This window comes from Pelobates fuscus, chromosome 11 (assembly GCF_036172605.1).
Source record: "Pelobates fuscus isolate aPelFus1 chromosome 11, aPelFus1.pri, whole genome shotgun sequence".
NCBI classification, from domain to species: Eukaryota; Metazoa; Chordata; class Amphibia; order Anura; family Pelobatidae; genus Pelobates; species Pelobates fuscus.
In genome coordinates, this window is record NC_086327.1 from 100,112,785 (window position 1) to 100,139,254 (window position 26,470).

General features: G+C 43.2%; 1 protein-coding gene across 1 annotated transcript in view; it reads left to right on the top strand.

Moving 5' to 3' along the window:
* The window catches only part of IZUMO1 (izumo sperm-oocyte fusion 1), a 115,915-nt gene that overhangs the window by 77,253 nt on the left and 12,192 nt on the right, over positions 1 to 26,470 (top strand). Inside the window, exon 9 of the mRNA XM_063435594.1 lies at positions 22,808 to 22,958. Within this exon, the coding sequence (XP_063291664.1) occupies positions 22,808 to 22,958 (151 nt within the window). The remainder of the gene's footprint in view (positions 1 to 22,807; positions 22,959 to 26,470) is intronic.

A 26,470-nucleotide genomic window follows, 5' to 3' on the forward strand; every position in this document is an offset into this window, starting at 1 on the left:
CACAGCACACTGGTACCTAAGCTTGTTCCACACTATGTTAAACTATTTACTGTATCTTTGCTTTATCACTTAAAACAGACTTAGGCTCATACACATGTTTGGGTTTATAGTATGCTAGATTGAAACTACAAGGCATTACAAACAAGCATAAAGTATGTAAAACATACAAGTTAGCATGTTACACAACACGATTATAACTACTTCTTTATCTTGCAATTCTTCTTGTTTAATCCATGTTCCTACTCGACAAAAAAAAAAAAAGTGCAGCACCTCTTGACTATATATACCAATTGTTTGCAATAATATTGTATACTAAACATGTCACCGATTAAGCCTGTAATTATCTCTGCACTCAAAAATAAAGAATTAAAAAAAAAAAAAATCTATGAAAAAGAAGTATAGCTAAAAATGTAAGGAGAAAGGAGAAACTGTCTAATAATATAGCTCTTAGTCAAGTAGATAGGGCAGGTTGCGATAGTAGATATACACTGATATAAGTGTGAGTACATTGGTAGCACTATTGCAATATCTCTTGATACAGTACTAAAAACAACGTAGCAGAATAATGTATAAATGCCACTACTGACTATACCTAGGGGGGAGCGATATAGGGTTAAAGAGCAAGCAACTAAGTAGACTGCTTGAAATAGACCTAACACAAAGATAGATAAATAAGACAAACGTAATGTCTATAAATAAGGATAGAGCGCTAATAGCTAATAATAACTACACATAGATATACTAGTGCCGAGAGTGGCAGCGTGTTTTTAGTACTGTATCAAGAGCATATTGCAATAGTGCTACCAACTGTCAGGATCGGGACAGGGATCCAACACGCAGAGTACAAAGAGTAGCAGATACGTATACCGGACCTTAGAATGGCCGGACTTAACGTAATACTACGTATAGAATGGTCAGGGACAAGCCGAGGTCGAGGGAACGAGAAGACAGGTAAGCGAGAGACAAGCCGGGTCAAGGATAACAGAGAAGACAGGTAAGTAATAACAAAGCCGGGTCAGAACCAAAAGACAAGAGAATACAAGAGCACTGTGTGACTAGGCTGGCTAGAACCACGACAGGGCAATGAGCAAATGCTGAGAGCTCCCTTAAATACCCTGGTTCTAGAGACTAATCACGCCTCAGCCGAGACCTGATTCAGCGGCTCCGTTAGACTGAGGGTGATAAGCAGAAGAAAAATTCTATTTAATGCCTAGTTGAGAACAGAATGATCTCCAGAAACGTGAAACAAACTGAGAACCTCTATCAGAAGTAATCTCGGAAGGTATCCCATGTAAGCGAAAGATCTCTTTAGCAAAAATCTCCGCTAATTCAGGTGAAGTCGGAAGTTTAGGTAAAGGCACGAAATGAGCCATCTTGGTAAACCTATCCACCACTGTGAGAATAACAGTGTGCTTTTTCGAAACAGGCAAATCCACAATAAAATCCATCGCCAAACAGGACCAAGGTTTTTCTGGAACTTCCAGGGGATGTAAGAGACCACAAGGAAGCGAATGAGGTAGTTTAGTCTTAGTACAGACCTCACAGGCTCCGATAAAATCCTTAATATCCCTCCGTAAAGAAGGCCACCAGAAATCCTTAGAGATCAAGGAATATGTTTTGCGAACGCCCGGATGACCAGCCACCTTACTCTCGTGAAGACACTGTAAGAGCTCCAGTTGGAGTTCAGGAGGAACGAAGTGTCTAGACGCAGGAGTCAGTCTAGGTGCCAGATGCTGCAAGCTCCTGATCTGATCCAGAAGCGGAGAATGGATTTTGAGAGTTGTGTTAGCGATGATATTACACTTAGGTACTATAGAGGATAAAACCGTCTCAGATATGGCAGAAGGTTCATGTTGGCGAGACAAGGCATCAGCTTTAGAATTCTTAGAACCAGGCCTATATGTGAGTATGTAATTGAAGTGAGTGAGGAATATAGACCAACGGGCCTGTCTCGATGATAATCGTTTAGCCTCCCCAATATAGGATAAGTTTTTATGATCCGTCAAAATGGTAACAGGATGCAAAGTCCCCTCCAATAGATGTCTCCACTCCTTTAAAGCCATGATAACCGCTAGGAGTTCCCTGTCACCAATGTCATATCTGCTCTCAGTACCCGATAATTTTTTGGAAAAATACCCACATGGATGTAATGGTTTATCCACACCCAACCTTTGGGACAGGATGGCACCTATACCCGTCTCAGAAGCGTCAACTTCGAGTAGGAAAGGTAGAGTAGTATCAGGGTGAACTAAAATTGGTGCAGAAGCAAACAGCTCCTTGAGAGTCTTAAAAGCCAGAAGTGCTTCAGTAGACCAATTCTTAGTGTCAGCCCCTTGTCTGGTCATATTGGTGATAGGAGCAATAATAGAGGAGTAACCCTTAATGAAACGTCTGTAATAATTAGAGAAACCAATAAATCTCTGAATGGCCTTGAGACCCTTAGGTAAAGGCCAATCTAAAATGGATTGGAGTTTCTCCGGATCCATTTCAAACCCCTCTCCAGAAATCACGTAACCAAGAAAGGTAGTCTGGGATTGGTCAAAGCTACATTTCTCTAATTTGCAGTACAAGCCATGTTGAAGAAGTTTGTGCAAAAACCTTCTGACCTGTCCGTGGTGAGTCTCAATATCCCTGGAATGTATAATTATATCATCAAGGTATACAATAACACAGTCATGCTGAAACTCCCTAAGAACTTCATTAATAAGATCCTGAAATACCGCCGGGGCATTACAGAGACCAAAAGGCATTACAGTATACTCATAGTGCCCATAACGAGTATTGAACGCAGTCTTCCACTCGTGTCCCTGCTGAATTCTCACCAAGTTATATGCACCTCTGAGGTCTAACTTAGTGAAAATCTTGGAACCCTTTAATCGATCAAAAAGCTCGGTGATCAAGGGGATCGGATAGGCATTTCTAATGGTTATCTTGTTCAAACCTCGGTAGTCAATGCAAGGTCTTAAAGAACCATCCTTCTTTTTAACAAAAAAAAATCCAGCCCCAGCAGGGGAGGAGGATCTCCTAATGAACCCTTTGTCTAGGTTTTCACGAATATACTCCTCTAAGACTAAGTTCTCATTCGTAGACAAAGGGTATACATGGCCCCTGGGAGGCATAGTACCAGGAAGTAAATTAATTTTGCAATCAAAAGGCCTGTGTGGTGGTAAGGTATCAGCCTTTCCTTTGTCAAATACCGCCTTTAAATCTAGATACAAGGACGGTATCTGTACTTTAGTAGAGTCGGTAGAGTTATTAAGTGTGTTAACAATACAAAGGGGTGACACTCTCTTTAAACATCTCTCTTGACAACCCTGACCCCACGAGACTATTTCCCCTGATTTCCAATATATAATGGGGTTATGTCTCTTCAGCCAGGAGTATCCCAGGACTATGGGAACAGAAGGAGATGAAATGAGTAGTAGAGATATCTCCTCCTTGTGTAGAATACCAGTAGTTAAGTTAAGAGGTGTGGTCTCCCGGAAAATCACAGGCTCAACTAAAGGTCTACCATCTATGGCCTCAACAGCCAAAGGTGTCTTCCTTAACTGGGATGGGATAGCGTGTTTGGTGAGAAAAACTTGGTCGATAAAGCTCTCAGCAGCTCCGGAGTCTATCAATGCCACAGTCTCTAAAGTTCCCTTCTCCCAAGTTAAAGAGACGGGTAATAGAAGCCTGTGTTCTTTGTAGTTATGAGTAGAGGACAAAATAGAAACACCCAAGGCCTGTCCTCTAGAGAAACTTAGGTGCGAGCGTTTCCCGGGTGATTGGGACAATTCAAACGTAAGTGACCTCTGACTCCACAATACATACACAGTCCCTCCCTTCTCCTGTTTTGTCTCTCCTCTTCTGAGAGGCGAGTAAGGCCTATCTGCATAGGTTCTGGAAACTGTGGAGTTTTGGTTTCAGGACTTTGAAATGAAGGAGCTAGCCTAAAGGAAGGTCTACCGGTTCTATCTCTAGTGTTCTGCCTCTCTCTTAGACGTTCGTCAATGCGAGAGATAAAGGAAATTAAGTCCTCCAAATTCTCGGGAAGCTCTCTCGTCGCTACCTCGTCAAGTATTACATCGGATAATCCGTTTAAAAATATGTCTATATAAGCCTGTTCATTCCACTTAACCTCTGCCGCCAAAGACCTGAACTCTAGTGCGTAATCCACAAGTGTTCGGTTCTCTTGTCTAAGGCGCAACAGTAATCTAGCTGCATTGACCTTTCTGCCAGGGGGGTCAAAAGTTATTCTAAAAGCAGCTACAAAGGCATTATAGTTATAGACTAATGGATTAGCATTCTCCCACAACGGATTAGCCCATCTCAGAGCCTTCTCAATGAGTAAGGTGATAATAAATCCCACCTTTGCCCTATCAGTAGGGTAGGAACGGGGTTGTAGCTCGAAATGGATACTGATCTGGTTCAAAAAGCCACGACACCTTTCAGGAGAACCAGCATAACGTACAGGTGGGGTAACTCGGGAAGAAGCACCTACAGTGGCTACCTCTAGCCCTGAACTCACAGGAGGAATAGAAGTGTTACGCATCTCCTCAGGTGGATTATTAGGACGTGATAGTAACGCCTGTAGTGCTAGTGCCATCTGATCCATTCTATGATCCATGGCGTCAAACCTAGGATCAGGAGAACCAAGCTGACAGTTTGTACCTGCAGGATCCATTGGCCCTGTCGTAATGTCAGGATCGGGACAGGGATCCAACACGCAGAGTACAAAGAGTAGCAGATACGTATACCGGACCTTAGAATGGCCGGACTTAACGTAATACTACGTATAGAATGGTCAGGGACAAGCCGAGGTCGAGGGAACGAGAAGACAGGTAAGCGAGAGACAAGCCAGGTCAAGGATAACAGAGAAGACAGGTAAGTAATAACAAAGCCGGGTCAGAACCAAAAGACAAGAGAATACAAGAGCACTGTGTGACTAGGCTGGCTAGAACCACGACAGGGCAATGAGCAAATGCTGAGAGCTCCCTTAAATACCCTGGTTCTAGAGACTAATCACGCCTCCGCCGAGACCTGATTCGTGTCCGGGATTTGACTGACAGGTCGGGCTAGAATAGCGTCATGACGTCGACTATTGAGCGTCACGTTACAAAAAGGCATAGTTCTCTCGCGGCCGGCGTTTACATGCGCGAGGGGACCGCGAGGAACGGGAGAATCATGCCGTCTGGATGGAAAAACGTCTAAGTCTCTACCCGTCTCAGGGGTAGAGACTACAGGTACCCTGACACCAACGTACTCACACTTACATCAGTATATCCACTATCGCAACCTGCCCTATCTACTTGACTAAGAGCTATATTATTAGACAGTTTCTCCTTTCTCCTTACATTTTTAGCTATACTTTTTCATAGATTTTATATTTATCTATTAAAAGTTATATTTTATGTTCTCTATTTTTTCATATACTCCATTTTGGTAGAATTGCATTTTTTTCTTTTGCGTTTTTTCTCTATAGATTAAGTATAGGGTTTAATATTAGGTTTAGATTAAAAATGGTTTTAAAATTAATTGTAGGATTGGGATTAGGTTTCAGAAATTGGGTTTAGATTAGGATCCACAAGGGAATTCCTATGCGGACATCAGCAGGGAATGCTTCTGTGACAAAATCCCTATTTTGCCTTCCCCAGAGGCATTCTCCTACTCCGTTCAGGCATTTCGTTACTATTTTGTTACCCATTCATCCGAAGAGACTAAGTACCGAACACCGACCACCCCCCTGGCTCATTAAGTTCAAAAAGACCACAGGAATACAGTGCTCTCTTTGTGTGGCCGCCGTTTGTATAACTGAACGCCATGTGGTGGAGAAAACGCCGGCCATCTTGTCACAAGAAAGCAGACAGTGGGACTTGGTCGTCAAGTGCCTGGAACTCTGAGGCAGCCAATCGATGGCCCGAACACTGGTGAAAACGTACTAACGCCTGCTACTGTTCGCGGCAAGCCAGGAGAGCGTTATTCAACAGATTGTTCGACGGGATCTCCCGAACAAAGCCCACACTATGAGCCAGGGAACCCGTTCTCCTTTTGGATTTGTTCACATTTTATTTCATATGAAAACTCTCGAACTAAGCCGACCGCTATCCCTGAAACTATGGAACTATTTTTGGGCAGACACCTGCAGAGCGGTCGGTCCATTCTTTACCACAGTGGCGATTTGACTATGTTCCTGGGATCTAAGCGCTTTTCAGATATCTTTTGCGCTCAGATCCAAGTTATCTGTAGATGTGCAGACTATGGGGGTTTGGTTGTATGAAATATGACTTTATGTATTTTAAAATGTTTTTGTGAATTTATAAAAGAATGAATATTTTCTGTACCTAGAGATAATTGAGTTTAAGACAGAAACTAAACTCAATTATCTCCCAGGTACAGAGTAGGGATTATACTGTATATGTGGTAGTATCCTGGACCTCGGTGTCATTTTTATTGGGTGATTATTTTGTGTTACTGTCCCCACTCAGGTCCAGGTGGGGAGTTCCTTGTGCATGGGGACCTGCATAAAAGGCCAGCTGTGGCTTCCATTAAACAGAATGCTCTACCTCTTCGTGGAGTCTTGGCTCATGTTTAGGGGGATTGGGAGTTATAATCACTACAACTTCTTCTATGCTTGGACTTCAGGAGATTCTTCACGGACATACTCAGCCGTTGTATAGGCGATCCATTACAGCTTCTAACACTATTTATAGAATAAGGTATGGGTTAGGATTAAGGTTTGTGGGGATATTTATGGGATGATAATATTAAACAGTCGAGAATTGCCCACTATTTCAATTCACTTAGATCTAGAAGATCGTTATCATGTAAGTGAAATGTATTCTATATAAATAAAATCACAATTTGTTATAAAAATAGATATAATTTATTGTGACAAATAATAATATATTAGGCAGCATGCATGATAATAATCAGTGAATATTTAGTATAACATGAATATGCAATACAATGGCATGGCTATACACAGTTCCAATGGCTAACAGCATCAATTGTCAAGACAAGATTTATGAGGGTCTTTCACAGACAAAAAGTAAAACTCCAGCGAACAGCCATAAAACCTTGGCTAACAGTTAACTGAGTAACCATTTCAATGCTGGCTAGATCCTCCTAGGCATAATATATCATATTCTTATGTAGTTTTGAATCAAAATAACATTTAAACCAGTTCATTAATCATTTCCTGGAACCATCCAATAAGAATAATCGACCAGATTCTATAAGCCGAATTTTAATTTGCCTAAAAAGATATCTTATCTTATTTTAGAGCAAATCAATACATCTGGATAAAAACATCGGTATGCTAACACGTGATAACACATCAATATATAATTAGACTTAATTCCACCTGCAGAATGGAATGTTTTAACTATATATTCTTTAGTTAACTAAGATTTCTAAATTTTGAAATCTGACCGTGATTTATCCAGTCATTTATCATGCTATTAGATTTTTAATTCATTTAGATTAATTAAATAAAACCAGCATAATTACCAGTTAAGTAGATGTTCTCATCAGATGAGTAGGTAGTCCCAGTATTGGTTGTATGCGTGTATGATTGATTGAATGGAGGTGTGTAAGTAATAGTGAAAAATAGTGTTGCTTAGAAAGTAGGAGTAAAATTCTAAGTGTTTCTTGAGTTGGGTCCAAGAGAGTTTTAATGTTAGTTAGTCCCAGAGTGAATATCTGTCATAGATCTCTCTGCATGTCCGAATCTGAAAGCCCAAACTCCAACTTCAACTCCTAACTTTTCCAACTCTTCCAACTAACTATCTCTTCCCTTTGTCCTCACTTTTAAAGGGCCAGACTCTCTGTACGTCATTACTTGATAAGGCCAATAGGAAACTGAAGGTGTGGTCAACCTGCAGATCGCAATTTAGGTATTTGGTCCATAGAGGGCAGTCTCGCCTCACTAAACCTTCCTATCCAGGAAACAGTTAACTTTTCCTGATGACGTTTTTGACGTCATTTGGCTTATCTATATGACTACCTATAACTTAAATTTTCTGTCAGTTCAAAGCATTTCTTTGGTTTTTCTCCAGACAGTGCGTCGACAATTCCTGCTGTAATTTCTAAAATTGACAGTTTAAACTTAATTTCAACCCTTCTTTATACAATGGGACCTTGTGAAATTTAGAAAGTAAAATTAATTATCTGTCTTATCTGGTCACTGGTGTCTCTGTTTTCTTGTGTGAAGCTAACATTAAGAAGAGTATTCCATCCCCCTTCTCTGTTAGACTCATTGCCTTGTTTATATAATGCATTCCTTAGCTCAGGCTAGTGTTTAGTTACAAAAAGGCAATTATGTGTCTCTTTGTTAGCCTGAAAATAGCAAAAATTGAGTCTGCTCTGTTCTGAGTGACTCAGGCAATATACACTTTTAATTTCTATCATAGCACAAAATGTCTGCCGATATAAATATCCTGACAGGTTGAGGGGTATTATTAGATTTGGGGATAGATTTTGAATTATAATTTGGTTTAGAATTAGAGTTTAGTTTAGGATGAAGGATTTAGTTTGGGATTAAGACTACTTTACAAACATATACATATGGGATATTGTTGTACTCAGGAGATGTTGCTGTATATTGTTAATATAATTTTATTACAATAGGACACATGAGATTTAAATATGTATTTAAAAACTGAAAAATAAAAAATAATATCACAAATGGAAAAATAAATGGTGAAAAAATGGCACCTCAATAAAGGTAAAAATATATAAGGTGATAGTCCCCATGTTGTCCACTTTTGCAAATGGTATGCATTTATGTAGTAATTAAGATGTGTGAGCTAATAAAATGCCCAAAAATGCATCACAGTCTCATCTTCAATTTGCCATTTAACCCCCCTCCCCCCAAAACAAAAAAACCTACAATGGGCAGGTTATAAATTCAGCTCTGAATTTTCATAAAAAAACTTGACAAGGGTATACGAATTGGGTCATTCTGTACTCAGGATTTATAGCTGAGCACAATTTAGTGATTTTTATTACAGTAGCACATATAAAGTTTACAAAATAAACCTCTAAATTGCAATGTGCAAATTTGAAAATAAAATAATTTCATAAACTCTGAAAGAAATTGGTGTTAAAATGGCTGTATAATAAGGTTCACAGCATACAATATGACATACTCTGTGGCCTCTACTTTCACAAATGCTATGCATTTATGGGATAATTTGAACTGTCGAACTGCTACAATGCCTCAAAATGCAGCATAGGCCCATCAATTTAATCTCTAAAAATGTTTTATTGTAAACACTGAAATGTCAGGTATCTTATATTGTATTGTAAATTAGTCCCAAAGGTGTATATACATGATGGTATTGATTTTTTCAGAAGAGCTTACTGATCATAATTTGGGGGGGGATTGATCACAGTGGCACCTATAAGAGAAATTGATATATTGAAAAGTGCCCAGTTAAATTGCAATGACAACAAAATTATCACAAACTTTGACATAAACTGGTGAAAATGGCAGTACATTAAGGCATAATATATTCCATATGAGATACCCTGAACTGTCTATTTCCACAAATAGTACTCCTTTGTAGAATATTTTGTACAAACGACTATATTGCCCCAAAATGAGACATCCCCGTCAAATCCATCTAGAAAAATTATAGCTGTAAAAACTGAAATTGCTAGGTCTCTTACATGGCACTCTAGTACAGCACAGAATAGTGGCAAAGGCAAACATTGGGGGAAGAGTCAGAACCGAACCAACAGCATTTAAGAAAAATAAAATAATATATATATATATATATATATATATATATAAAACAGTAAGAGTCCTCGCACACAAGCTGTATATATACAAATTTCTTTGCCGGGTGCCAGCCAGGGTTCAATTATAGAGAAAAACAATAAATGTAGCTGCACTCACGGTTGGCGATAAAAATCTTCAATGCTTTATTTAATTCATTAAAATTGGACTTTCCTCCGGCTCAAGACAATATATATATATTAATGAAAAAAGGCTTGCACTCACGGTCTTATAACATTAAAATTAGGTTTTTCTTTATTCAGTTATTCCATAAAAACATCAATGCTTCAGCTATCGTCCGTTGCTTTCTTCAGGATCAACTAACAATACATAACTGACATCAAGTCCTGTATTATATAGCCCGTAAGAAGAGAAATTAACTCACCACAGGTGATTGAAGTCAGAGTGTCGGCGTCCCACCGAGTCATGTGCGCATGCGCCTCATACCTGCAAATAGAAAAAATTGCGCGTAACCTGGTTGCTGTGGTTACACGCTGATGCCGAGAGCACCATAGTAACATGAAACATAAAGCGTGTAGGGTGTATCAGGAAAAATAAAGATCAAGATCCCCAAATATATAAGAGATATCTTCTATAACTAATACCCCCAAAGAAGTGTGAAATACTTAAAACCCGATATTAGGGGAAAAAGGATGAGACTTACGGTATAGCTATACGTGCCTAGGCTGGATAACAAACCCATCCAGAAATCCAATTAAAGTGAAAGGTGCTAGACGTGCTTGGGCTGTAAGATTAGCTAAAGTGCAAAGTGCTACATGTAAATGAGTAAAGTGCTAAGGTGAAGGGTGTACCACAGTGCTTTTAGAAACTGAAGCAGTGCCTAAAAGGTTAAACCCAATATAGTATGTTTAGTAGAACATCATGAATTAAAAATTATAAGCATGCACGAGGTGTGGTCTTCTTGCTCAAAAAATCTCTTTAAAAACAATATCTGAAGAAAACTTGTCTGGAAGAAATAAAAATACAAAAAATTAAAAAAAGAAAAAATATTTACAAAAAGAAAAAACATTTTTTTCCAAAAATTATCTTCAACCAGATGATTTGATGTAGCTTAGTTTTATATAAAGGAGTGATAAGATATTAATTTGTTCAGGCCATAAGGTGACACCGTATTTAGTTCATGAATCCAAAATGTCTCTTTAACAACATCTTGCTGCGGTCTCCACCATGTTGAGGTTCTGGTACATGGTCTATTGCCACGAATTTGAGTGTGGCAAGAGGGTGACCAAACTCCAAAAAATGCTTGGCCACCAGCTTGTTTGTACGGCTATCCCTATAAGCTGTTCTTATGTTCGATCTGTGCCCCCGGATACGCTCACAAAAGGGAGTATCTGTTTTACCGATATATGCTAGCCCGCATGGGCAGGAAATTTTATAGATGACAAATGGTGTCTTGCATGTAATGGTATAACGAATGCTGTAGCTTTTGTTTTTATGTGGTTGGTTGAAGGTGCGTGACGGGACCATATGTCCACACATCACGCAACTAAGACATCTGACACTGCCTCTGATGTGTGTATTCTGATCATGTTGATAACTACTCACCGGGTCAGTCTTCACGAGCATGTCTCGTAGATTCTTATTATGACGGTAACAGATCATCGGTGGTTCCTGGAACAGTTTTGGCAACGTGTTATCGGTAACCAACATGTTCCAATTTCTCTTCACTGTATTGGAGACCTTGGTGGCTCTGTTGTGGTAAGTCATAGGAAAAACTAACCTAGGAGCTGTCTTGGAATTTTCTGGGGTGTGTGCACACTTTGCTTTATTCAACGCCTTTTCCGATGTATATTTATTATAGCCACGTTCCAGGAATTTATTTGTCATATCTATGATCTGTGATTGCATAATCGATCGTATTGTCGGAATTATTACAAATAACTCAGCGGTATTGGGCATAGGGTATTGATTCAATTAGTGCTTTTGGATGAGCACTATTATGATGTAACACTGAGCTAATATGTGCTGTCATCCTTACTGGAAAAGGAAGATGATTTAGGTACTCAACCATAGCATATGCTTGAGATTCCTTTCCCTTCCATAGAATCAACACATCATCGATGTAACAAAAGTAGCTGGTAATGTGTTGTTGGAATGGTGAAAGAATATTTTCAATTTCATAGGCATACATAAAAGCATTGTTCTACATGGGTGCCATCGCTGCACCCATGGACGTACCTGACACTTGCATGAACCAATCTTTTTCAAAACGGAAATAATTGTGGGTTAATGTGAATTCCAAGAGCTCCAGAACATTTTCAATGTGGGGGCCCATATAAACCGTAGAATGGGTGAGTGCTTGTCTCATAGCATCTATACCATCATCGTGAGGGATGATGGTATAGAGGCTACTGACAACCATGGTAATGAGAGCATGATGTGTTTCTTCAATGTAGAGACTTTGTAACTTAGATAAAAGGGTAGGGGTGTATTTGACACATGTGTGTAGACTCTCCACTGTCTCTTTAAATAGAGCATCCAGCCATTTGGCCACTGGTTCTAGTATTCCACCCACTGCTGACACTATAGGGCATCCAGGTGGGTTAGTGAGGCTCTTGTGTATCTTCGGAATAGTGTATATTACCGAACTACGAGGGTATCGTTGAATAAGATAAAGATACAAATCTTGATCAATATAATTAGCACTTACTCCCATTGATAGGGCTAACTCCAATTTGAGCTGTATTGCTTGAGTTGGGTCACCTTTAAGAACCTTGTAGGTGCTAGCATCTTGAAGTTGTCTTTTGATCTAGTTTGGTTTGGTCTAGTGCATATTGTTGGTAATCCATTATGACGATGCCCCCGCCTGTCAGCAGAGCATATCACTATATTGGAGTCCATGGCTAGGTTGTTGATAAGGAGCCATTGTTTCTTGTTAATGTTATGTCGCTTCCGATATGGTTTTTGCATAATTTCCATGGTCTCATGATGGACCATTGAGAGGTATGTTTTAATATTAGCCTTATTTGTTTGTGGATCGAAAGTGGATTTGGGTCTGAATTGATTGTAACTCGCTGTCTGCTCCTGATTTTCTGTCAGTGGTTTATGGAAGAATTCTATTAATCGCATTGCTCTATCAAATTGGAATAATTCTATGTTCCAATGAAATTTATTAGGAATAGATGTGGGGACAAATATAAAACCTAAACTCAAAATTTCAAATTCTTCAGGAATTAAATGGCGTTGTGAAAGGTTAAACATCGAGATTACCTCCTGTGAGGGGGTTTTCCACAGATGGTTTGCTTTCCCCTTACAGCTTCTTCTCGAAATGCGCCATCTGTGCCTCTGTCACGACTCCTTGTGCTAGTGTCCATCGTTGTAGTTCCTATAAAAATTGTGTTGTCATTAGGTGGCTCTGAGTCCGATGCTGACTCTCCAGATGTTACGTCCACTGTAGGTATAATAGGGCATATGATACTTTTGCGCGGTCTTCTGGGTCTGCGTGTTTGTTCCCCAATTAACCATTTGTATACGCGGTGCTCCTGGTAATCCTGGAAAACCCGTTCAAACTTCTGTTTCTTGAATTTTATAAGATAATTTTTATACTTAAGGAGTTCTTCCTTGAATTTATCCTGTAGATTTATTCCCTCTTGAGTTGATAAAAGTATGGCTTGTTCAGTCTCCTTATCCACTATCTTACATGAAATGTCTTCCAAATCAAACTTGACATCCTGTATAATGATCAACATGAGATCAAGGGATGCCATGTTAAGAACTGCTGTCCAATCCTTACAATCCTTTGCCTTAGCTCTTCCTATGGTTGGAATGTTCATAATGCGGAAACCCCTTGGAATCCTCTTAGCCTTGTAATAATCCAAAAGAAACAACCCGTGAAGGTCCAGATCTATGCGTCTCTTATGCAATCTTAAAAACTGAAAATATATATCTTTTTTCGTGACATTATATGGTAAGTCAGAACTAGTTTGTGTCCACAGTATCGCCTGAGCTTCTTCATGTGTAAATTGCAAAGTGTCTGCTTGCTGATCATCAGAGCCGCCACCAGAAATTTTGGGGCCCCTAACTCAGCTCAGGGTCTGGGCCCACCTCCAATCCCACCCACAGGGTCCGCCTCCAAATCCCGCCCACAGGAATACACACACAGGCACAAACACTGATACAAAAGGACACAGATCCCCTCACACAGATACATACTAACAGACACACATACTGAAACAGACATACACGCATATAGGCATACATACTGACACACACATACGGAGACATACACACATATACAGACACAGGCATACATAGTGACAGACAGACACATACTAACATACATACAGACACAACTCATATTGCCTTAATAACTATCTCCACAGAGTCCTGCTGTTACTATTGATTATTCAATAGACACACTTACTATATACATACAGACACACCTGCATGAGGATATACATACACATACATACATACACACTGACATACATACAGACACCGACATACATACACACATACATACATACACACAGACATACATTCATAATAACATACCGACATACATACATTCATACTGGCATACATACATATATACATACATACAGACACTGACATCCATACATACAGACATACATTCATAATGGCATACATGCATATATACAGACATACTGACAGACATGCAGACATACATTCATACTGACATACAGACATACATTCATGATGACATACATACAGAAATACATACAGACATACATGCATACATATATACATACTGACAGACATAGACATACATAATGATATACAGACATACATAATGACATACAGACATACATACAGGCATACATAATGACATACAGACATACATGCATACAGACACACACACACACACACACAGAGCTCATTTTCCAGCCACCCTCCTGTCTCTTACCGTTTCTTTGCAGGAGGGTGGCTGGGGCTGATAGGCTGGCTCTCCCTCTTCACGGCCTGGCTGGCGGTCCTCCCGCGCGGAGTGAGCTGGGAGGAAGTGACAACTTTCTCCCAGCAGCACTTGCTGCATTTTTTTTTTAAAGTTGCCCGGTCGCGCTATTACACGGCCACAGCGCTGACCGGGCCCCTGAAGATATAGGGCCCATCGGGTGGCCCTAAGTGCGTGGGTCACACGATGGGCCCCATCAACGTGCAGGCCCCGGTGCAACTGCACCGGCGGCAGTTCCGCCGCTACACATGGGGCCCGGCGGCCGGGCCCCCCAGGGGCGCCGGGCCCGTGACAACCGTCATGGTTGTCACCCCCTGATGGTGGCCCTGCTGGCCAGGCTTGGGGTTCAGTGAGCTGTGTGGCTGCACCGGGTGCCATAGCAGCAGTGGCGCCGGGCAGCCGACACAGCTCACACACGCAGGGGCTGGGAGCAGGAAACCTACACGGAGATTTGGGGGCAGAGCCAGATCTGCCGTGGGGGCGGAGCCAATCCGGATGTGGGGGCAGAGCTAATGGCAGCCTCTTACTGCTCACACAGAGGGGAAGCAGGAAGGAGTCCCTGCTTTCCCAACTCCAACACACCAGGGACTGAATCTGCCTGTGATTGTGGGTGTGTGTGTGAGTGACTATCTGTGACTGTGTGTGTGACTGTCTGACTGTGATTGTGTGTGTGTGATTGTGTTGTGTGTATGTGTGACTTTCTGCCTGTGTGACTGTCTGCCTGTGATTGTGTGTGTGACTGTCTGTGACTATGTATGTGTGTCTGTCACTGTGTGTGTGTGTGACTGGCTGCTTGTGATTGTCTGTGTGACTCTGTGTGTGTGACTGTCTAACTGTGATTGGGTGTGTGTGGCTGTCTGCCTCTGATTGTGTGTGTGTGTGTGACGTCTGTGACTGTGTTGTGTGTATGTGTGACTGTCTGTCTGTGTGGCTGTCTGCCTGTGATTGTGTGTGTGACTGCCTGTGACTGTGTGTGTGTATGTGTGACTGTCTGCCTGTGTGACTGTCTACCTGTGACTGCATGTTTGACTGTCTGTGACTGCATGTGTGTATGTGTGACTTTCTGCCTGTGTGACTGTCTCCCTGTGACTGTGTGTTTGACTGTCTGCCTGTAACTGTGTGAGAGTGACTGTGTGTGTGACTGTGTGCATCTGACTGTGTCTGACGGTCTTCGCCCTGCAGTGAGCCGGCAGCTGGGATATGATGTCATCGCGGCCTCTGCGTCATTACAGGGTGTGCGATGGACCTGTGCAGGAAGAGCACAGAGATCACAGCAGCAACCACTGACCACCAGGGACTGAGGATCCACTCGAGCCCTTCTAGAGCAAGGTAGGGAGGCTGGGTGGACCTCTTAATTATTAAATGTGTCTATGTATGTAATGTTTGTGTGTGTCTGTGATTGCATGTGTGTGGGTCAGTGATTGTGTTTGTGTATATCTGTGATTTTGAGTGTATCTCTGTGTATGTGTTTAGTAGATAGCTCCCTTATTTGGTGTCCTTAAATATTGCAATCCTACATAAGGATAACAAATAAGGGATTTATCTACCAAACAACTGAGAATAAGAAATGGACTTTTTTAATCTAGATCCTTTAGCTGTTTTGTAGAAAATTCCCTGAATTGGTGCCCGTATGTGAGATTTCCATATTTAAAGATACCACATGAGGGTGCTGTTTAGCAGATAGCACCTTATTTGGTGTCCTTAAATATGGCAATTCCACATAAGGATAGCAAATAGAGGGGTTTATCTGCTAAACAAAGATTCAAATTAAGAGGTGTCAGCCAGCCCACAACAAGAAATCTGGGTTGCTAATGTTAATTATATGCAAATGTGTAGTCAGATGCCAGCATGCAGAACACAGCATGCTGGCATCAGACAGCCAATGGCAGCATATCACCCCATTCCCTAGTGAAACATTTTACTGCTCCCCCTCCCCCCCCCCCCCCGTTTTGACTGTGGTATCTTTTTTGCCCTCCTCATATATATTGTTCTTAGAGCTGCCACGATGTCTGCATGTGTGTCAATGTGTATTTGTGTGTGACTGTGTATCTGCATGTGTGTATATGTATCTGCATGTGTGTATGTCCGTGTAGGTGTATATGTGCAAACATCTCAAAATCTCGCCAACACTACACATAAATACACCCTTGCATTTCAACGTCAACACTACATACAAATCCCACCAATATATACTCACACATACTCCATACAAAAATATGCATACATTCAAACACACAAACAGTGCTCAGTGCTAAATACATAAAAAAAATGTTGGTTGTTTTTTACCACGGGTGCCAAATGCTCTAGGTACGCCCCTGTATATGTCACATCATATTATATTTAATTTCTCTTTATTTAAATAATTTTACATTCATATATACATGAATTACTTTAGTTAACATTGATATAAAAGAGCATTTAATTGACACATAACATGACTTACCAAACTTACTTAACATACATAACAAACATTCATCAGTTATTGGTTGGTATCTTTGTATATAGAAAAAGGAAAAGAGTTTGAGAGAAACTTGTGTTATCTGATAATCCAAGAAGAATACATGTTTATTAGGCTATATCTTTATTTATTTTTTTAGCCATTTATCCAGATGACATATGTATTTACAGTTATTATTTGAGTATGCAACTCCTCTCTCCATTTCAAGCTGAAATAATAGTTGAGCTATAAACTGTTTCATATCTGGCGTTGTTATTTGTTTCCAATTTTTTGCAATTAGTATTTTCCCCGCTATAAAGGAGTGAATAGTCAATATTAATTGATCCCTTGGAAGTTTGCCCCCAGTTAATATGGAGTAGACCTGCTTCTGCACATTTTTAACATTAATATTTAAACGTGACAAAAAAAGATAAATTGATTCCCATAAAGGACATATCCTTGAACAACCCCATCAGATATGCAACATATTTCCCTCCTGAGTTAAACATCTCCAACACAGGGGGAAATTAGACAGAGATATTTTGGTCATCCTTGTTGGAACTAGGTACCATCTGTGCAGAACTTTAAAAAAAAGTTTTGTTTAAATTTAGGCAATGTATATGTTTTCTAAGTACGGTAATTTCATAGGGGAACACCATATCTTGTCAGATAATTTGACATTAAGATATTTTTCCCATTGCTTTTTAGCTGAAGGCTGAATGTTTAAATACATTTGTCTTATTAGGTCCATAGCAATGGAACATATTGATTTAGTTTCATTTTTGTAAAAAATTTTGTATAACAAATTATTATTATCCCCTTCCTTTCTCAATAAAGACTAATTTAGAAATCCTCTTACTCTTAGATAAGAAAAGATTTCTCTATCCAAAATATAAATTTTTAACTTAAGGTCAGAGGCGGCTCTCTAATTAGGCGATTTAGGCGGCCGCCTAAGGCCTCGCGCAGTCAGGGGCCTCGCGGCCGCCTAAATCGCCTGAGGGCAGACTGACATGTCGGGTTCTCGGTCTATGACCGAGGACCCGACACAGGAGGGGGCCCGGCGGCTTGCCCGGTATGCCGCGGGGGGGCGAGGCCCCTCCTGTCAGGCCGCCCGGGGAGAGAGCCAGCCTCAGTCTGCAGCTCCGCCGGGTGTGAGCTGCAGACTGAGGTCTCGCGATCTCCAGCCAATCAGAGCGTTGCCGTGGGTTACCACGGCAACGCTCTGAATGGAGATCGCGAGACTTTGCCCATGTGGTCTGCAGCTCTGCATCCGGCGGAGCTGCAGACCGGAAAGCCCACTGGACCACCAGGGAGCCATCCAGGACAGATTGACCCCACGGACCACCAGGGAAAAAGGTAAATTTTGAACCCCCCTCACCCCATCTCACCCCCCCACCCCATCTCACCCTGTCACCCCCCTCACCCTGTCACCCCCCTCACCCCCCTCACCCCATCTCACCCTGTCACCCCCCTCACCCCATCTCACCCCCCTCACCCTGTCACCCCCCCTCACCCCATCTCACCCTGTCACCCCCCCTCACCCCATCTCACCCTGTCACCCCCCCTCACCCCAACTCACCCTGTCACCCCCCCTCACCCCATCTCACCCTGTCACCCCCCCTCACCCCATCTCACCCTGTCACCCCCCCTCACCCCAACTCACCCTGTCACCCCCCCTCACCCCATCTCACCCTGTCACCCCCCTCACCCCATCTTACCCTGTCACCCCCATCTCACCCTGTCGCCCCATCTCACCCTGTCGCCCCCATCTCACCCTGTCGCCCCCATCTCACCCTGTCGCCCCCATCTCACCCTGTCGCCCCCCATCTCACCCTGTCGCCCCCCTCACCCTATCTCACCCTGTCGCCCCCCCTCACCCCATCTCACCCTGTCACCCCCCCTCACCCCATCTCACCCTGTCACCCCCACCCCATCTCACCCTGTTACCCCCCCTCACCCCATCTCACCCTGTAACCCCCCTCACCCCATCTTACCCTGTCACCCCCCTCACGCTGTCACCCCCCTCACGCTGTCACCCCCCCTCACCCTGCCACCCCACTTCTCACCACCTTCTCACCCTGCCACCCCACCTGTCACCCCCTCACCCTGCCACCCCACATGTCACCCCCTCACCCTGCCACTTCACCCTGTCACCCCCCTCACCCTGCCACTTCACCCTGTCACCCCTCTCTCACACTGCTACCCCACCTGTCACCCCGCCACCCACCTGTCACCCCATCTCACCCTGCCACCCCACCTGTCACCCCCTCTCATGCTGCCACCCCACCTGTCACCACGTCACCCTGCCACCCCATCTCACCCTGCCACCCCACCTGTCACCCCATTTCACCATGTCACCCCCCTCTCACGCTGCCACCCCACCTGCCACCCCACCTCTCACCCTGCCACCCCCTGTCCCCCCTCTAATCCTGTCACCCCACCTCTTACTCTGTCACCTACCCTGTGACCCCCACACTGTCGCCCACCCTGTCACTCCCCACACACTGTCACCCCACCTCATACTGTCACCCCCTCTCACCCTGCCACCCCACCCTTACCCTTCCTCCCCTCTCACCCCACATCTGACCCTGTCACTCACCCTGCCACCCCACCTGTCACCCTGCCACCCCACCTGTCACCCCCTAATACTGTCGCCCCCTCTCACCCTGCCACCCCACCTGTCACCCCCCTCACCCTGCCTCCCCTCTCACCCCACATCTGACCCTGTCAGTCACCCTGCCACCCCACCTGTCACCCCCTCTCACCCTGCCACCTCACCTGTCACCCCCTCTCACTCTGCCACCTCACCTGTCACCCCACCTCTTACTCTGTCACCCACCCTGTGACCCCCCACACTGTCACCCACCTTACTCTGTCACCTTACCCTGTCACTCCCCACACACCATCACCCTCTCTCACTCTGTCACCCCCCTCTAACACTGTCACCCCCTCTAACACTGTCACCCCCTCTAACACTGTCACCCCCTCTAACACTGTCACCCCCTCTAACACTGTCACCCCCTCTAACACTGTCACCCCCTCTAACACTATGTCACCCCCTCTAACACTATGTCACCCCCTCTAACACTAGGTTTCCCCCTCACACTAGGTTTCCCCCTCACACATTAGGTCTCCCCCCTCTCACCCTGTCACCCTCTCTCACCCTGTCACCCTCTCTCACTCTGTCACCCTCTCTCACTCTGTCACCCTCTCACCCTGTCACCCTCCTCTCACTCTGTCACCCTCCTCTCACCCTGTCACCCCCTCTCACCCTGTCACCCCCCTCTCACCCTAGGGTGTCCCCTCTCACACTAGGGTTTCCCCCTCACACTAGGGTTTCCCCCTCACACTAGGTCTCCTCCCTCACACTAGGTCTCCCCCCTCACACACTAGGTCTCCCCCCTCACACACTAGGTCTGCCCCCTCACACACTAGGTCTCCCCCCTCACACACTAGGTCTCCCCCTCACACACTAGGTCTCCCCCTCACACACTAGGTCTCCCCCGTCACACATTAGGTCTCCCCCGTCACACATTAGGTCTCCCCCGTCACACATTAGGTCTCCCCCCTCACACATTAGGTCTCCCCCCTCTTACCCTGTCGCCCCCTCTTACTCTGTCGCCCCCTCTCACTCTGTCGCCCCCTCTTACTCTGTCACCCCCTCTTACTCTGTCGCCCCCTCTCACTCTGTCACCCCCCTCTGTCTCTCCCCTCTTACTCTGTTACACCCCTTACACGAATGTAACCCTCTCACACTAATGTCATCCCCTCACACTAATGTCACCCCCTCTTACTCTGTCACACCCCTTACACTAATGTAACACTCTCACACTAATGCCACCCCCTTCTTACTCTGTCACCCCCTCACACTATGCCACCCCCTTACACTATGCCACCTCCCTACACTATGTCATTTCCCCCACACACTCTGTCACCTCTCTCCACACACTGTCACCTACCTCCATACACACTGTCACCTACCTCCATACACACTATCGCTCCCTCTAAACACACGGGCACCACTCTGGCACCCTCCTGCTCTTTTACACTCACCCTGCCACAGTTACTCCTTTACACACCCTGTAATCCCTAAAGGCAATCATTCTACACACTGTCATAAAACATAGCGTCGCCATGAACTTAATGCCAAAGGCCACAGGCAGTACACAAACATACACATGCTCAGGGAAACATACATAAATATACAAAGATACTCACTGCCAGACACACACTCTCAGGCACACACAGGTAGACAATGCAACAATGTATACAAAGACTAGTTCTCTATATCCAGTACTGCAAGCTTCCCCTTCAATATATCTACAGCTTCTTATACACACACAAGTCAACTGCAATTTTTTTCCAATAATGGTGTTAGTGGGGGCCTCATGTATGAATTTCGCCTAAGGCCTCGCCAAGTCTAGAGCCGCCACTGCTTAAGGTTATCGAATGATAGCAACCTAGTATTGTGGAGAAGATCTTTAATATAAATTTCTTTATGAGCTCTCCATGTAGCGAGATTAAGATCGGGGATGACTCTTTCCAGGACCCAAATATTCGCTCCTTCAACTATTTTTTTTGGATATGTTAAGAAATGTTTTGATTCGTTGCCATTCTTAAATAAGCTGTGATACAATAATTGAATTAGATTGGATTAAATTAGTCTTGTAGTTAGTATTGTCATCCCAAATCAGAAGGGCTAGATCTTTTACGTTTGTTCTAATTGATTCTATCTGATACCAAGGTTGGTTTCTTGAATCTGAAATCTGGAATTTATGGATATGGGAAATAATATTAGCGCTATATACATCTTTAACGCGTGGGAAGGCCATTCCTCCTTGATTATTTTTTTTTGTTAAGATTTGGATTTTTATTCTTGGTGTTTTCCCATTCCAAATAAAATTTGAAAGTGAATGTTGAAGCATATCCATCCAGGGTTTAGGCACCCTTAATGGAATCATGTTGAAAAATAAATACACCCCTGCATTTCAACGTCAACACTACATACAAACCCACCATTATATATAACCATACCACTGCATTTAAATACCACACAACACACAAATGCATGCTTGCATTCAAACGCCAACACTACATACAAACACACCCCTACATTCACTCACACATACTCCATACAAAAACATGCATACATTCAAACACACAAACAGTGCTCAGTGCTAAATACATAAAAAAAAATGTGGTTGTTTTTTACACTGGGTGCCAAATGCTCTAGGTACGCCCCTTTATATGTCACATCATATTAAAACCTTTGTATCCATTAAAAAAATGTTTTTAGCATATGTTGGTGCAATAAATGAGAAAGATTGTAGTTGTTAAAAAGAAACAAATCAAGCTTGGTTATATAGAATTTAAAATTAACAAAAAATCACTTTGAAGTCTAACTTTAGTGAATAACCATGTTAATATTTTGATGCACAGCCATAAAAGGGTTAACATGTAGTATTATTATCATTATTATTTTTTATGACTATATTGCAGATTGCAAAGTTCCATAATTGCTCCTGTTGTGATATATTAGTGATTTAAAAATCACCTGAACTACCATCAATATGCTTTGCGAATGAAATGTGTTTAATTAAAAAAAAATACAGCATTGTCAGGAGAGGATAGGTGGGTAAAACATAACATTGCTAAATTTATTTTTTTTAAGGTCCATGAAAAAGAAAATAAGGTGTTGCTACTCACAAATACACCCTACCTGATGAAAAAAAGTGCTGGTTTTGTGGACAGAGGAAATTATATCTGCAATGCGGAACAGGGAGAACGTCTTCCACTCAGTACTCTAAAGTATGTAGTAAGAGGTATGTTTTATGATTTAGTATTTATCATTTTAATAGAGTGCTAGCATATTGTATTGTGATGTACAATGGTTATGTATTATCAATAAACATCAAAGCAATATATACCAAAACATTAAAGGCACACTATAGTCACCAGAACAACTACAGGTTAATGTAGTTTTTCTGGTGAGTATAACATGTCCCTGCAGGCTTTTTGCAGTAAACACTGTTGTTTCAGAGATAAGGCAGTGATTATATTACAACCAAGGGACACCTCCAGTGGCCACTCCTCACTAGAGGTGCTTCCTGGGGCAGTGCTGCACAGTGTGCAATATGACATTCAGTGTCTCCATCCTCTGCATGGAGACATTGAACATTCCTCAGGCAGATCACGGGCACCAGCAGACTGGAATAAAGGGTAGCAGGGGGACTAGATAGTGATTTTAACACTATAGGGTCAGGGATGAATGTTTGTGTTCCTGACTCTATAGTGTTCCTTTAAACAGAAACAAGAGGCAGGTACCCTACTCCAACAAGCTGACCATCTAGAAGAAGAAAGGAACACTGTGTGGGAAGATAGAGTGCAAGGTATACAATCTTATTCTATCCAAACAAATGGACTATTGCTATATTTTCCTTACAAAATAGGCTTTTTGGGATTTCTTGGAGGAGCTGAGGCAAAGAGAAGGTCTGATGTTGGCCTGTTTTGGTATGATTCACTGAATTCATCTGAAAACACTGAACCCTGCTGTAACAGAACCTTACCTTTGCCTAGGAAGATTTATTAATAAACCGGCACTTTAACCACTAACCAGGTACCTGCACATTAACAGAGACTATAACTACAATGGAATGTGCTTACCTGGTTCATGTGGATTACTTTTAACACAGTTCAGGACATTTAACCATTGTAACAAGCCCCTACCATGTTGCCTGGGAACCTCTACCTTTTGTTTGCTTTTACCATTATCCACATTGCCTAAAGAAAGACTGTCTGGCCCTTTAACTATTTTTGGACAAAGGGTTGGTACATTTGATATGGCCCTTCGGATACAGCCGAAGTGCCGAAGTAGTCAAAGTGGCCGCCATTAAACAGTCGAACCCGTGGCAGCGGCCATTTTAATCCAGTCGAACGTGGTCAGCGGTGTGTGCTGTCAAATCCATGGAACGGAAAACGGCCACACAATTGCACGAACACCGCTGACCTGTACCTTCCCCTACCCTTTGACACTGCGGCTGGAGACTAAGTCCCGTTCGAAGATTCGAACACCCGTTGGAACGAACTTTGTCATTTTGGTGTAAAATAGACCTACATTAGACTATTGAACACTGTTATTTTCAAGGCAGAAATAGACCGACCGCACAGCCTAAATCTGTGGAACTGTTTTTGGGCATGCAAACAGGCGTGTGGTCGGTCCAAAGAGACTTTATAATAATTCTGGAACCACTGGACGGATTCTCACGAATTTTGAATATGTTGTTCCACAATTTATGTTGTTCATAAAACATTAAGTTTTATTCGTGTACTATGTAAAATGGGAAAGTTATAAAAATGCATAAAAAATATAAGTTTTAGCTTGGAGATAATTGAGTAGATACAGTAAGAAACTTAATTATCTCCCAAACAGAGGGGAGGGAATCTGTGGGTTGTAACCATTGTTTGATTGGTTAACTTCTAATTGGTTGTGGGCGTCTCCCTTGCATGGGAGCACTGCATAAAAGGAGAATCCCTGTCATTAAACCTCAGTTCTTCTTGACCCTTCAAAACTTAGCCTCGTCTCGTTCTTGGAAGGGGATTTTTACTGCATTATTACTTTACTTTTTAACAGCTGAACCTGACTCTCCTCTTGGATCTTGTGGATGGGAATAATCAACTTCACTACTATACAGCAACTTGCCGGGAAAAAGGACGTCTCCAATGGCTGATACCCTCTCACAACCTGGGTAGCCGTTACATTGGTTGATGGTCCTTTCATCCACAGAGCAAGTGCTGAATGGAGTCTCAGTACGCCAGACTAAAGAGACCCACACTGAAGGATCTATTGGTGTGTCGTGGAAGGTGTGCCAGTAACAGACCATGGAGAGAGCTGATAGCTAACCTGCTGGAGCTGGACAAAATGGATAGGTCCATGGAAGTAACCGAGCCTCTTGCGCCTGTCAGCGAGGAGGATGAAGTTACCAACATTGTACAGAGGAGATTAACCATGTACCCAGCAACATCAGTGGAACTGATTGAACGTCTGTTCCTTGAAGTGAGAACAGCGATTCGGGTGAAGAGGGGAAACGAAATTGAACTGGCAAGAGCAAAACAGCCCATTATACAGACAGTTCATACTCCCCCTCCAACTAACGCAGCAAAGTAAGTACCCTTTACTGCATTTAAAGCATTTGTGGAGAACGAAGAAAAAATTGATGGATGTTTGGCAGATTTTGAGAGACAGTGCTCGCTACATCAAGTACCCCCAGAGCAATGGGTCACTATTTTGTCCGGGAAATTGTCTGGCAAAGCAAACAAGGCTTTTCGGGCTCTCACCCCGGAGGATATTTTACAATATCAGCGGGTCAAAGAGGTGCTGCTAACCAGATATGCAGTAACTCCAGAAACCTACCGCCGCCGCTTCCGGGAGTCCAAGAAAAAGGCTGTGGATTCCCACATGGAATGGGCTAACAGGATACAAAAAGTGGCATCCCACTGGGTGAGAGGGTGCAACGCAAACACCGGGAAAGAAGTGCTGCAGTTATTTCTACTAGAAATTTTTTTCCAAGATTTGTCTGCCGACTTACAGGACTGGGTAACAACAACCTCAACGTGGCGGCATCGGCTGGCAGATGAATACGCCGAAACTAGGAAAGTGAGCCAGGGTACCACACGACCAGCTAACAAAGTGGAACCTCATACCCCAGCCATCACCCCTCGCCCGGAGTTCCGCGCTCCCGTACCCCCAGGGTCACTTTGCCCTCAGGGGTCTAACCACTACCCCCGGGACTTGCCTAGAACGACTTGCCATCGGTGCAGCAACACTGGACATATTGCCCGTTACTGCCCTTTGGGATCAGCAGCTAACAATTGGAGGCGCACTTCCTCTAACTCCGAGAACCACACACCTCGTACCTCTGCTGCCCACTGCCTGGAGACTAGGATGGGCCCAGAGGAATGCCTGGGAATCTTATATGAGGCGGACCCGATACAAGCTGCATCCCCAGATAACCGTCAGCATCATCGTCAGGAGGTACGCGGAAATGGACAGGTAGCTCAAGGCTTGAGAGACACTGGGGCTACCATCACACTGATGCAAAGGCATTTGGTGAAACCAGAACATCTGTCGAATCGCACAATTGCTGTACGTGTAGCAGGAGGGGCTGTGTTTTGTTTACCCACGGCCCGGGTACCCCTGGACTGGGGGGTCCGGTCAGGGAAAACTACTGTGGGCATCATGGACAACCTGCCTGCTGAAGTGGTGTTGGGCAACGATATTGGCCCCCTGGCTTCAGCATACTTTTTTTTTTGTCAATCATATTTTATTGAAATTTTT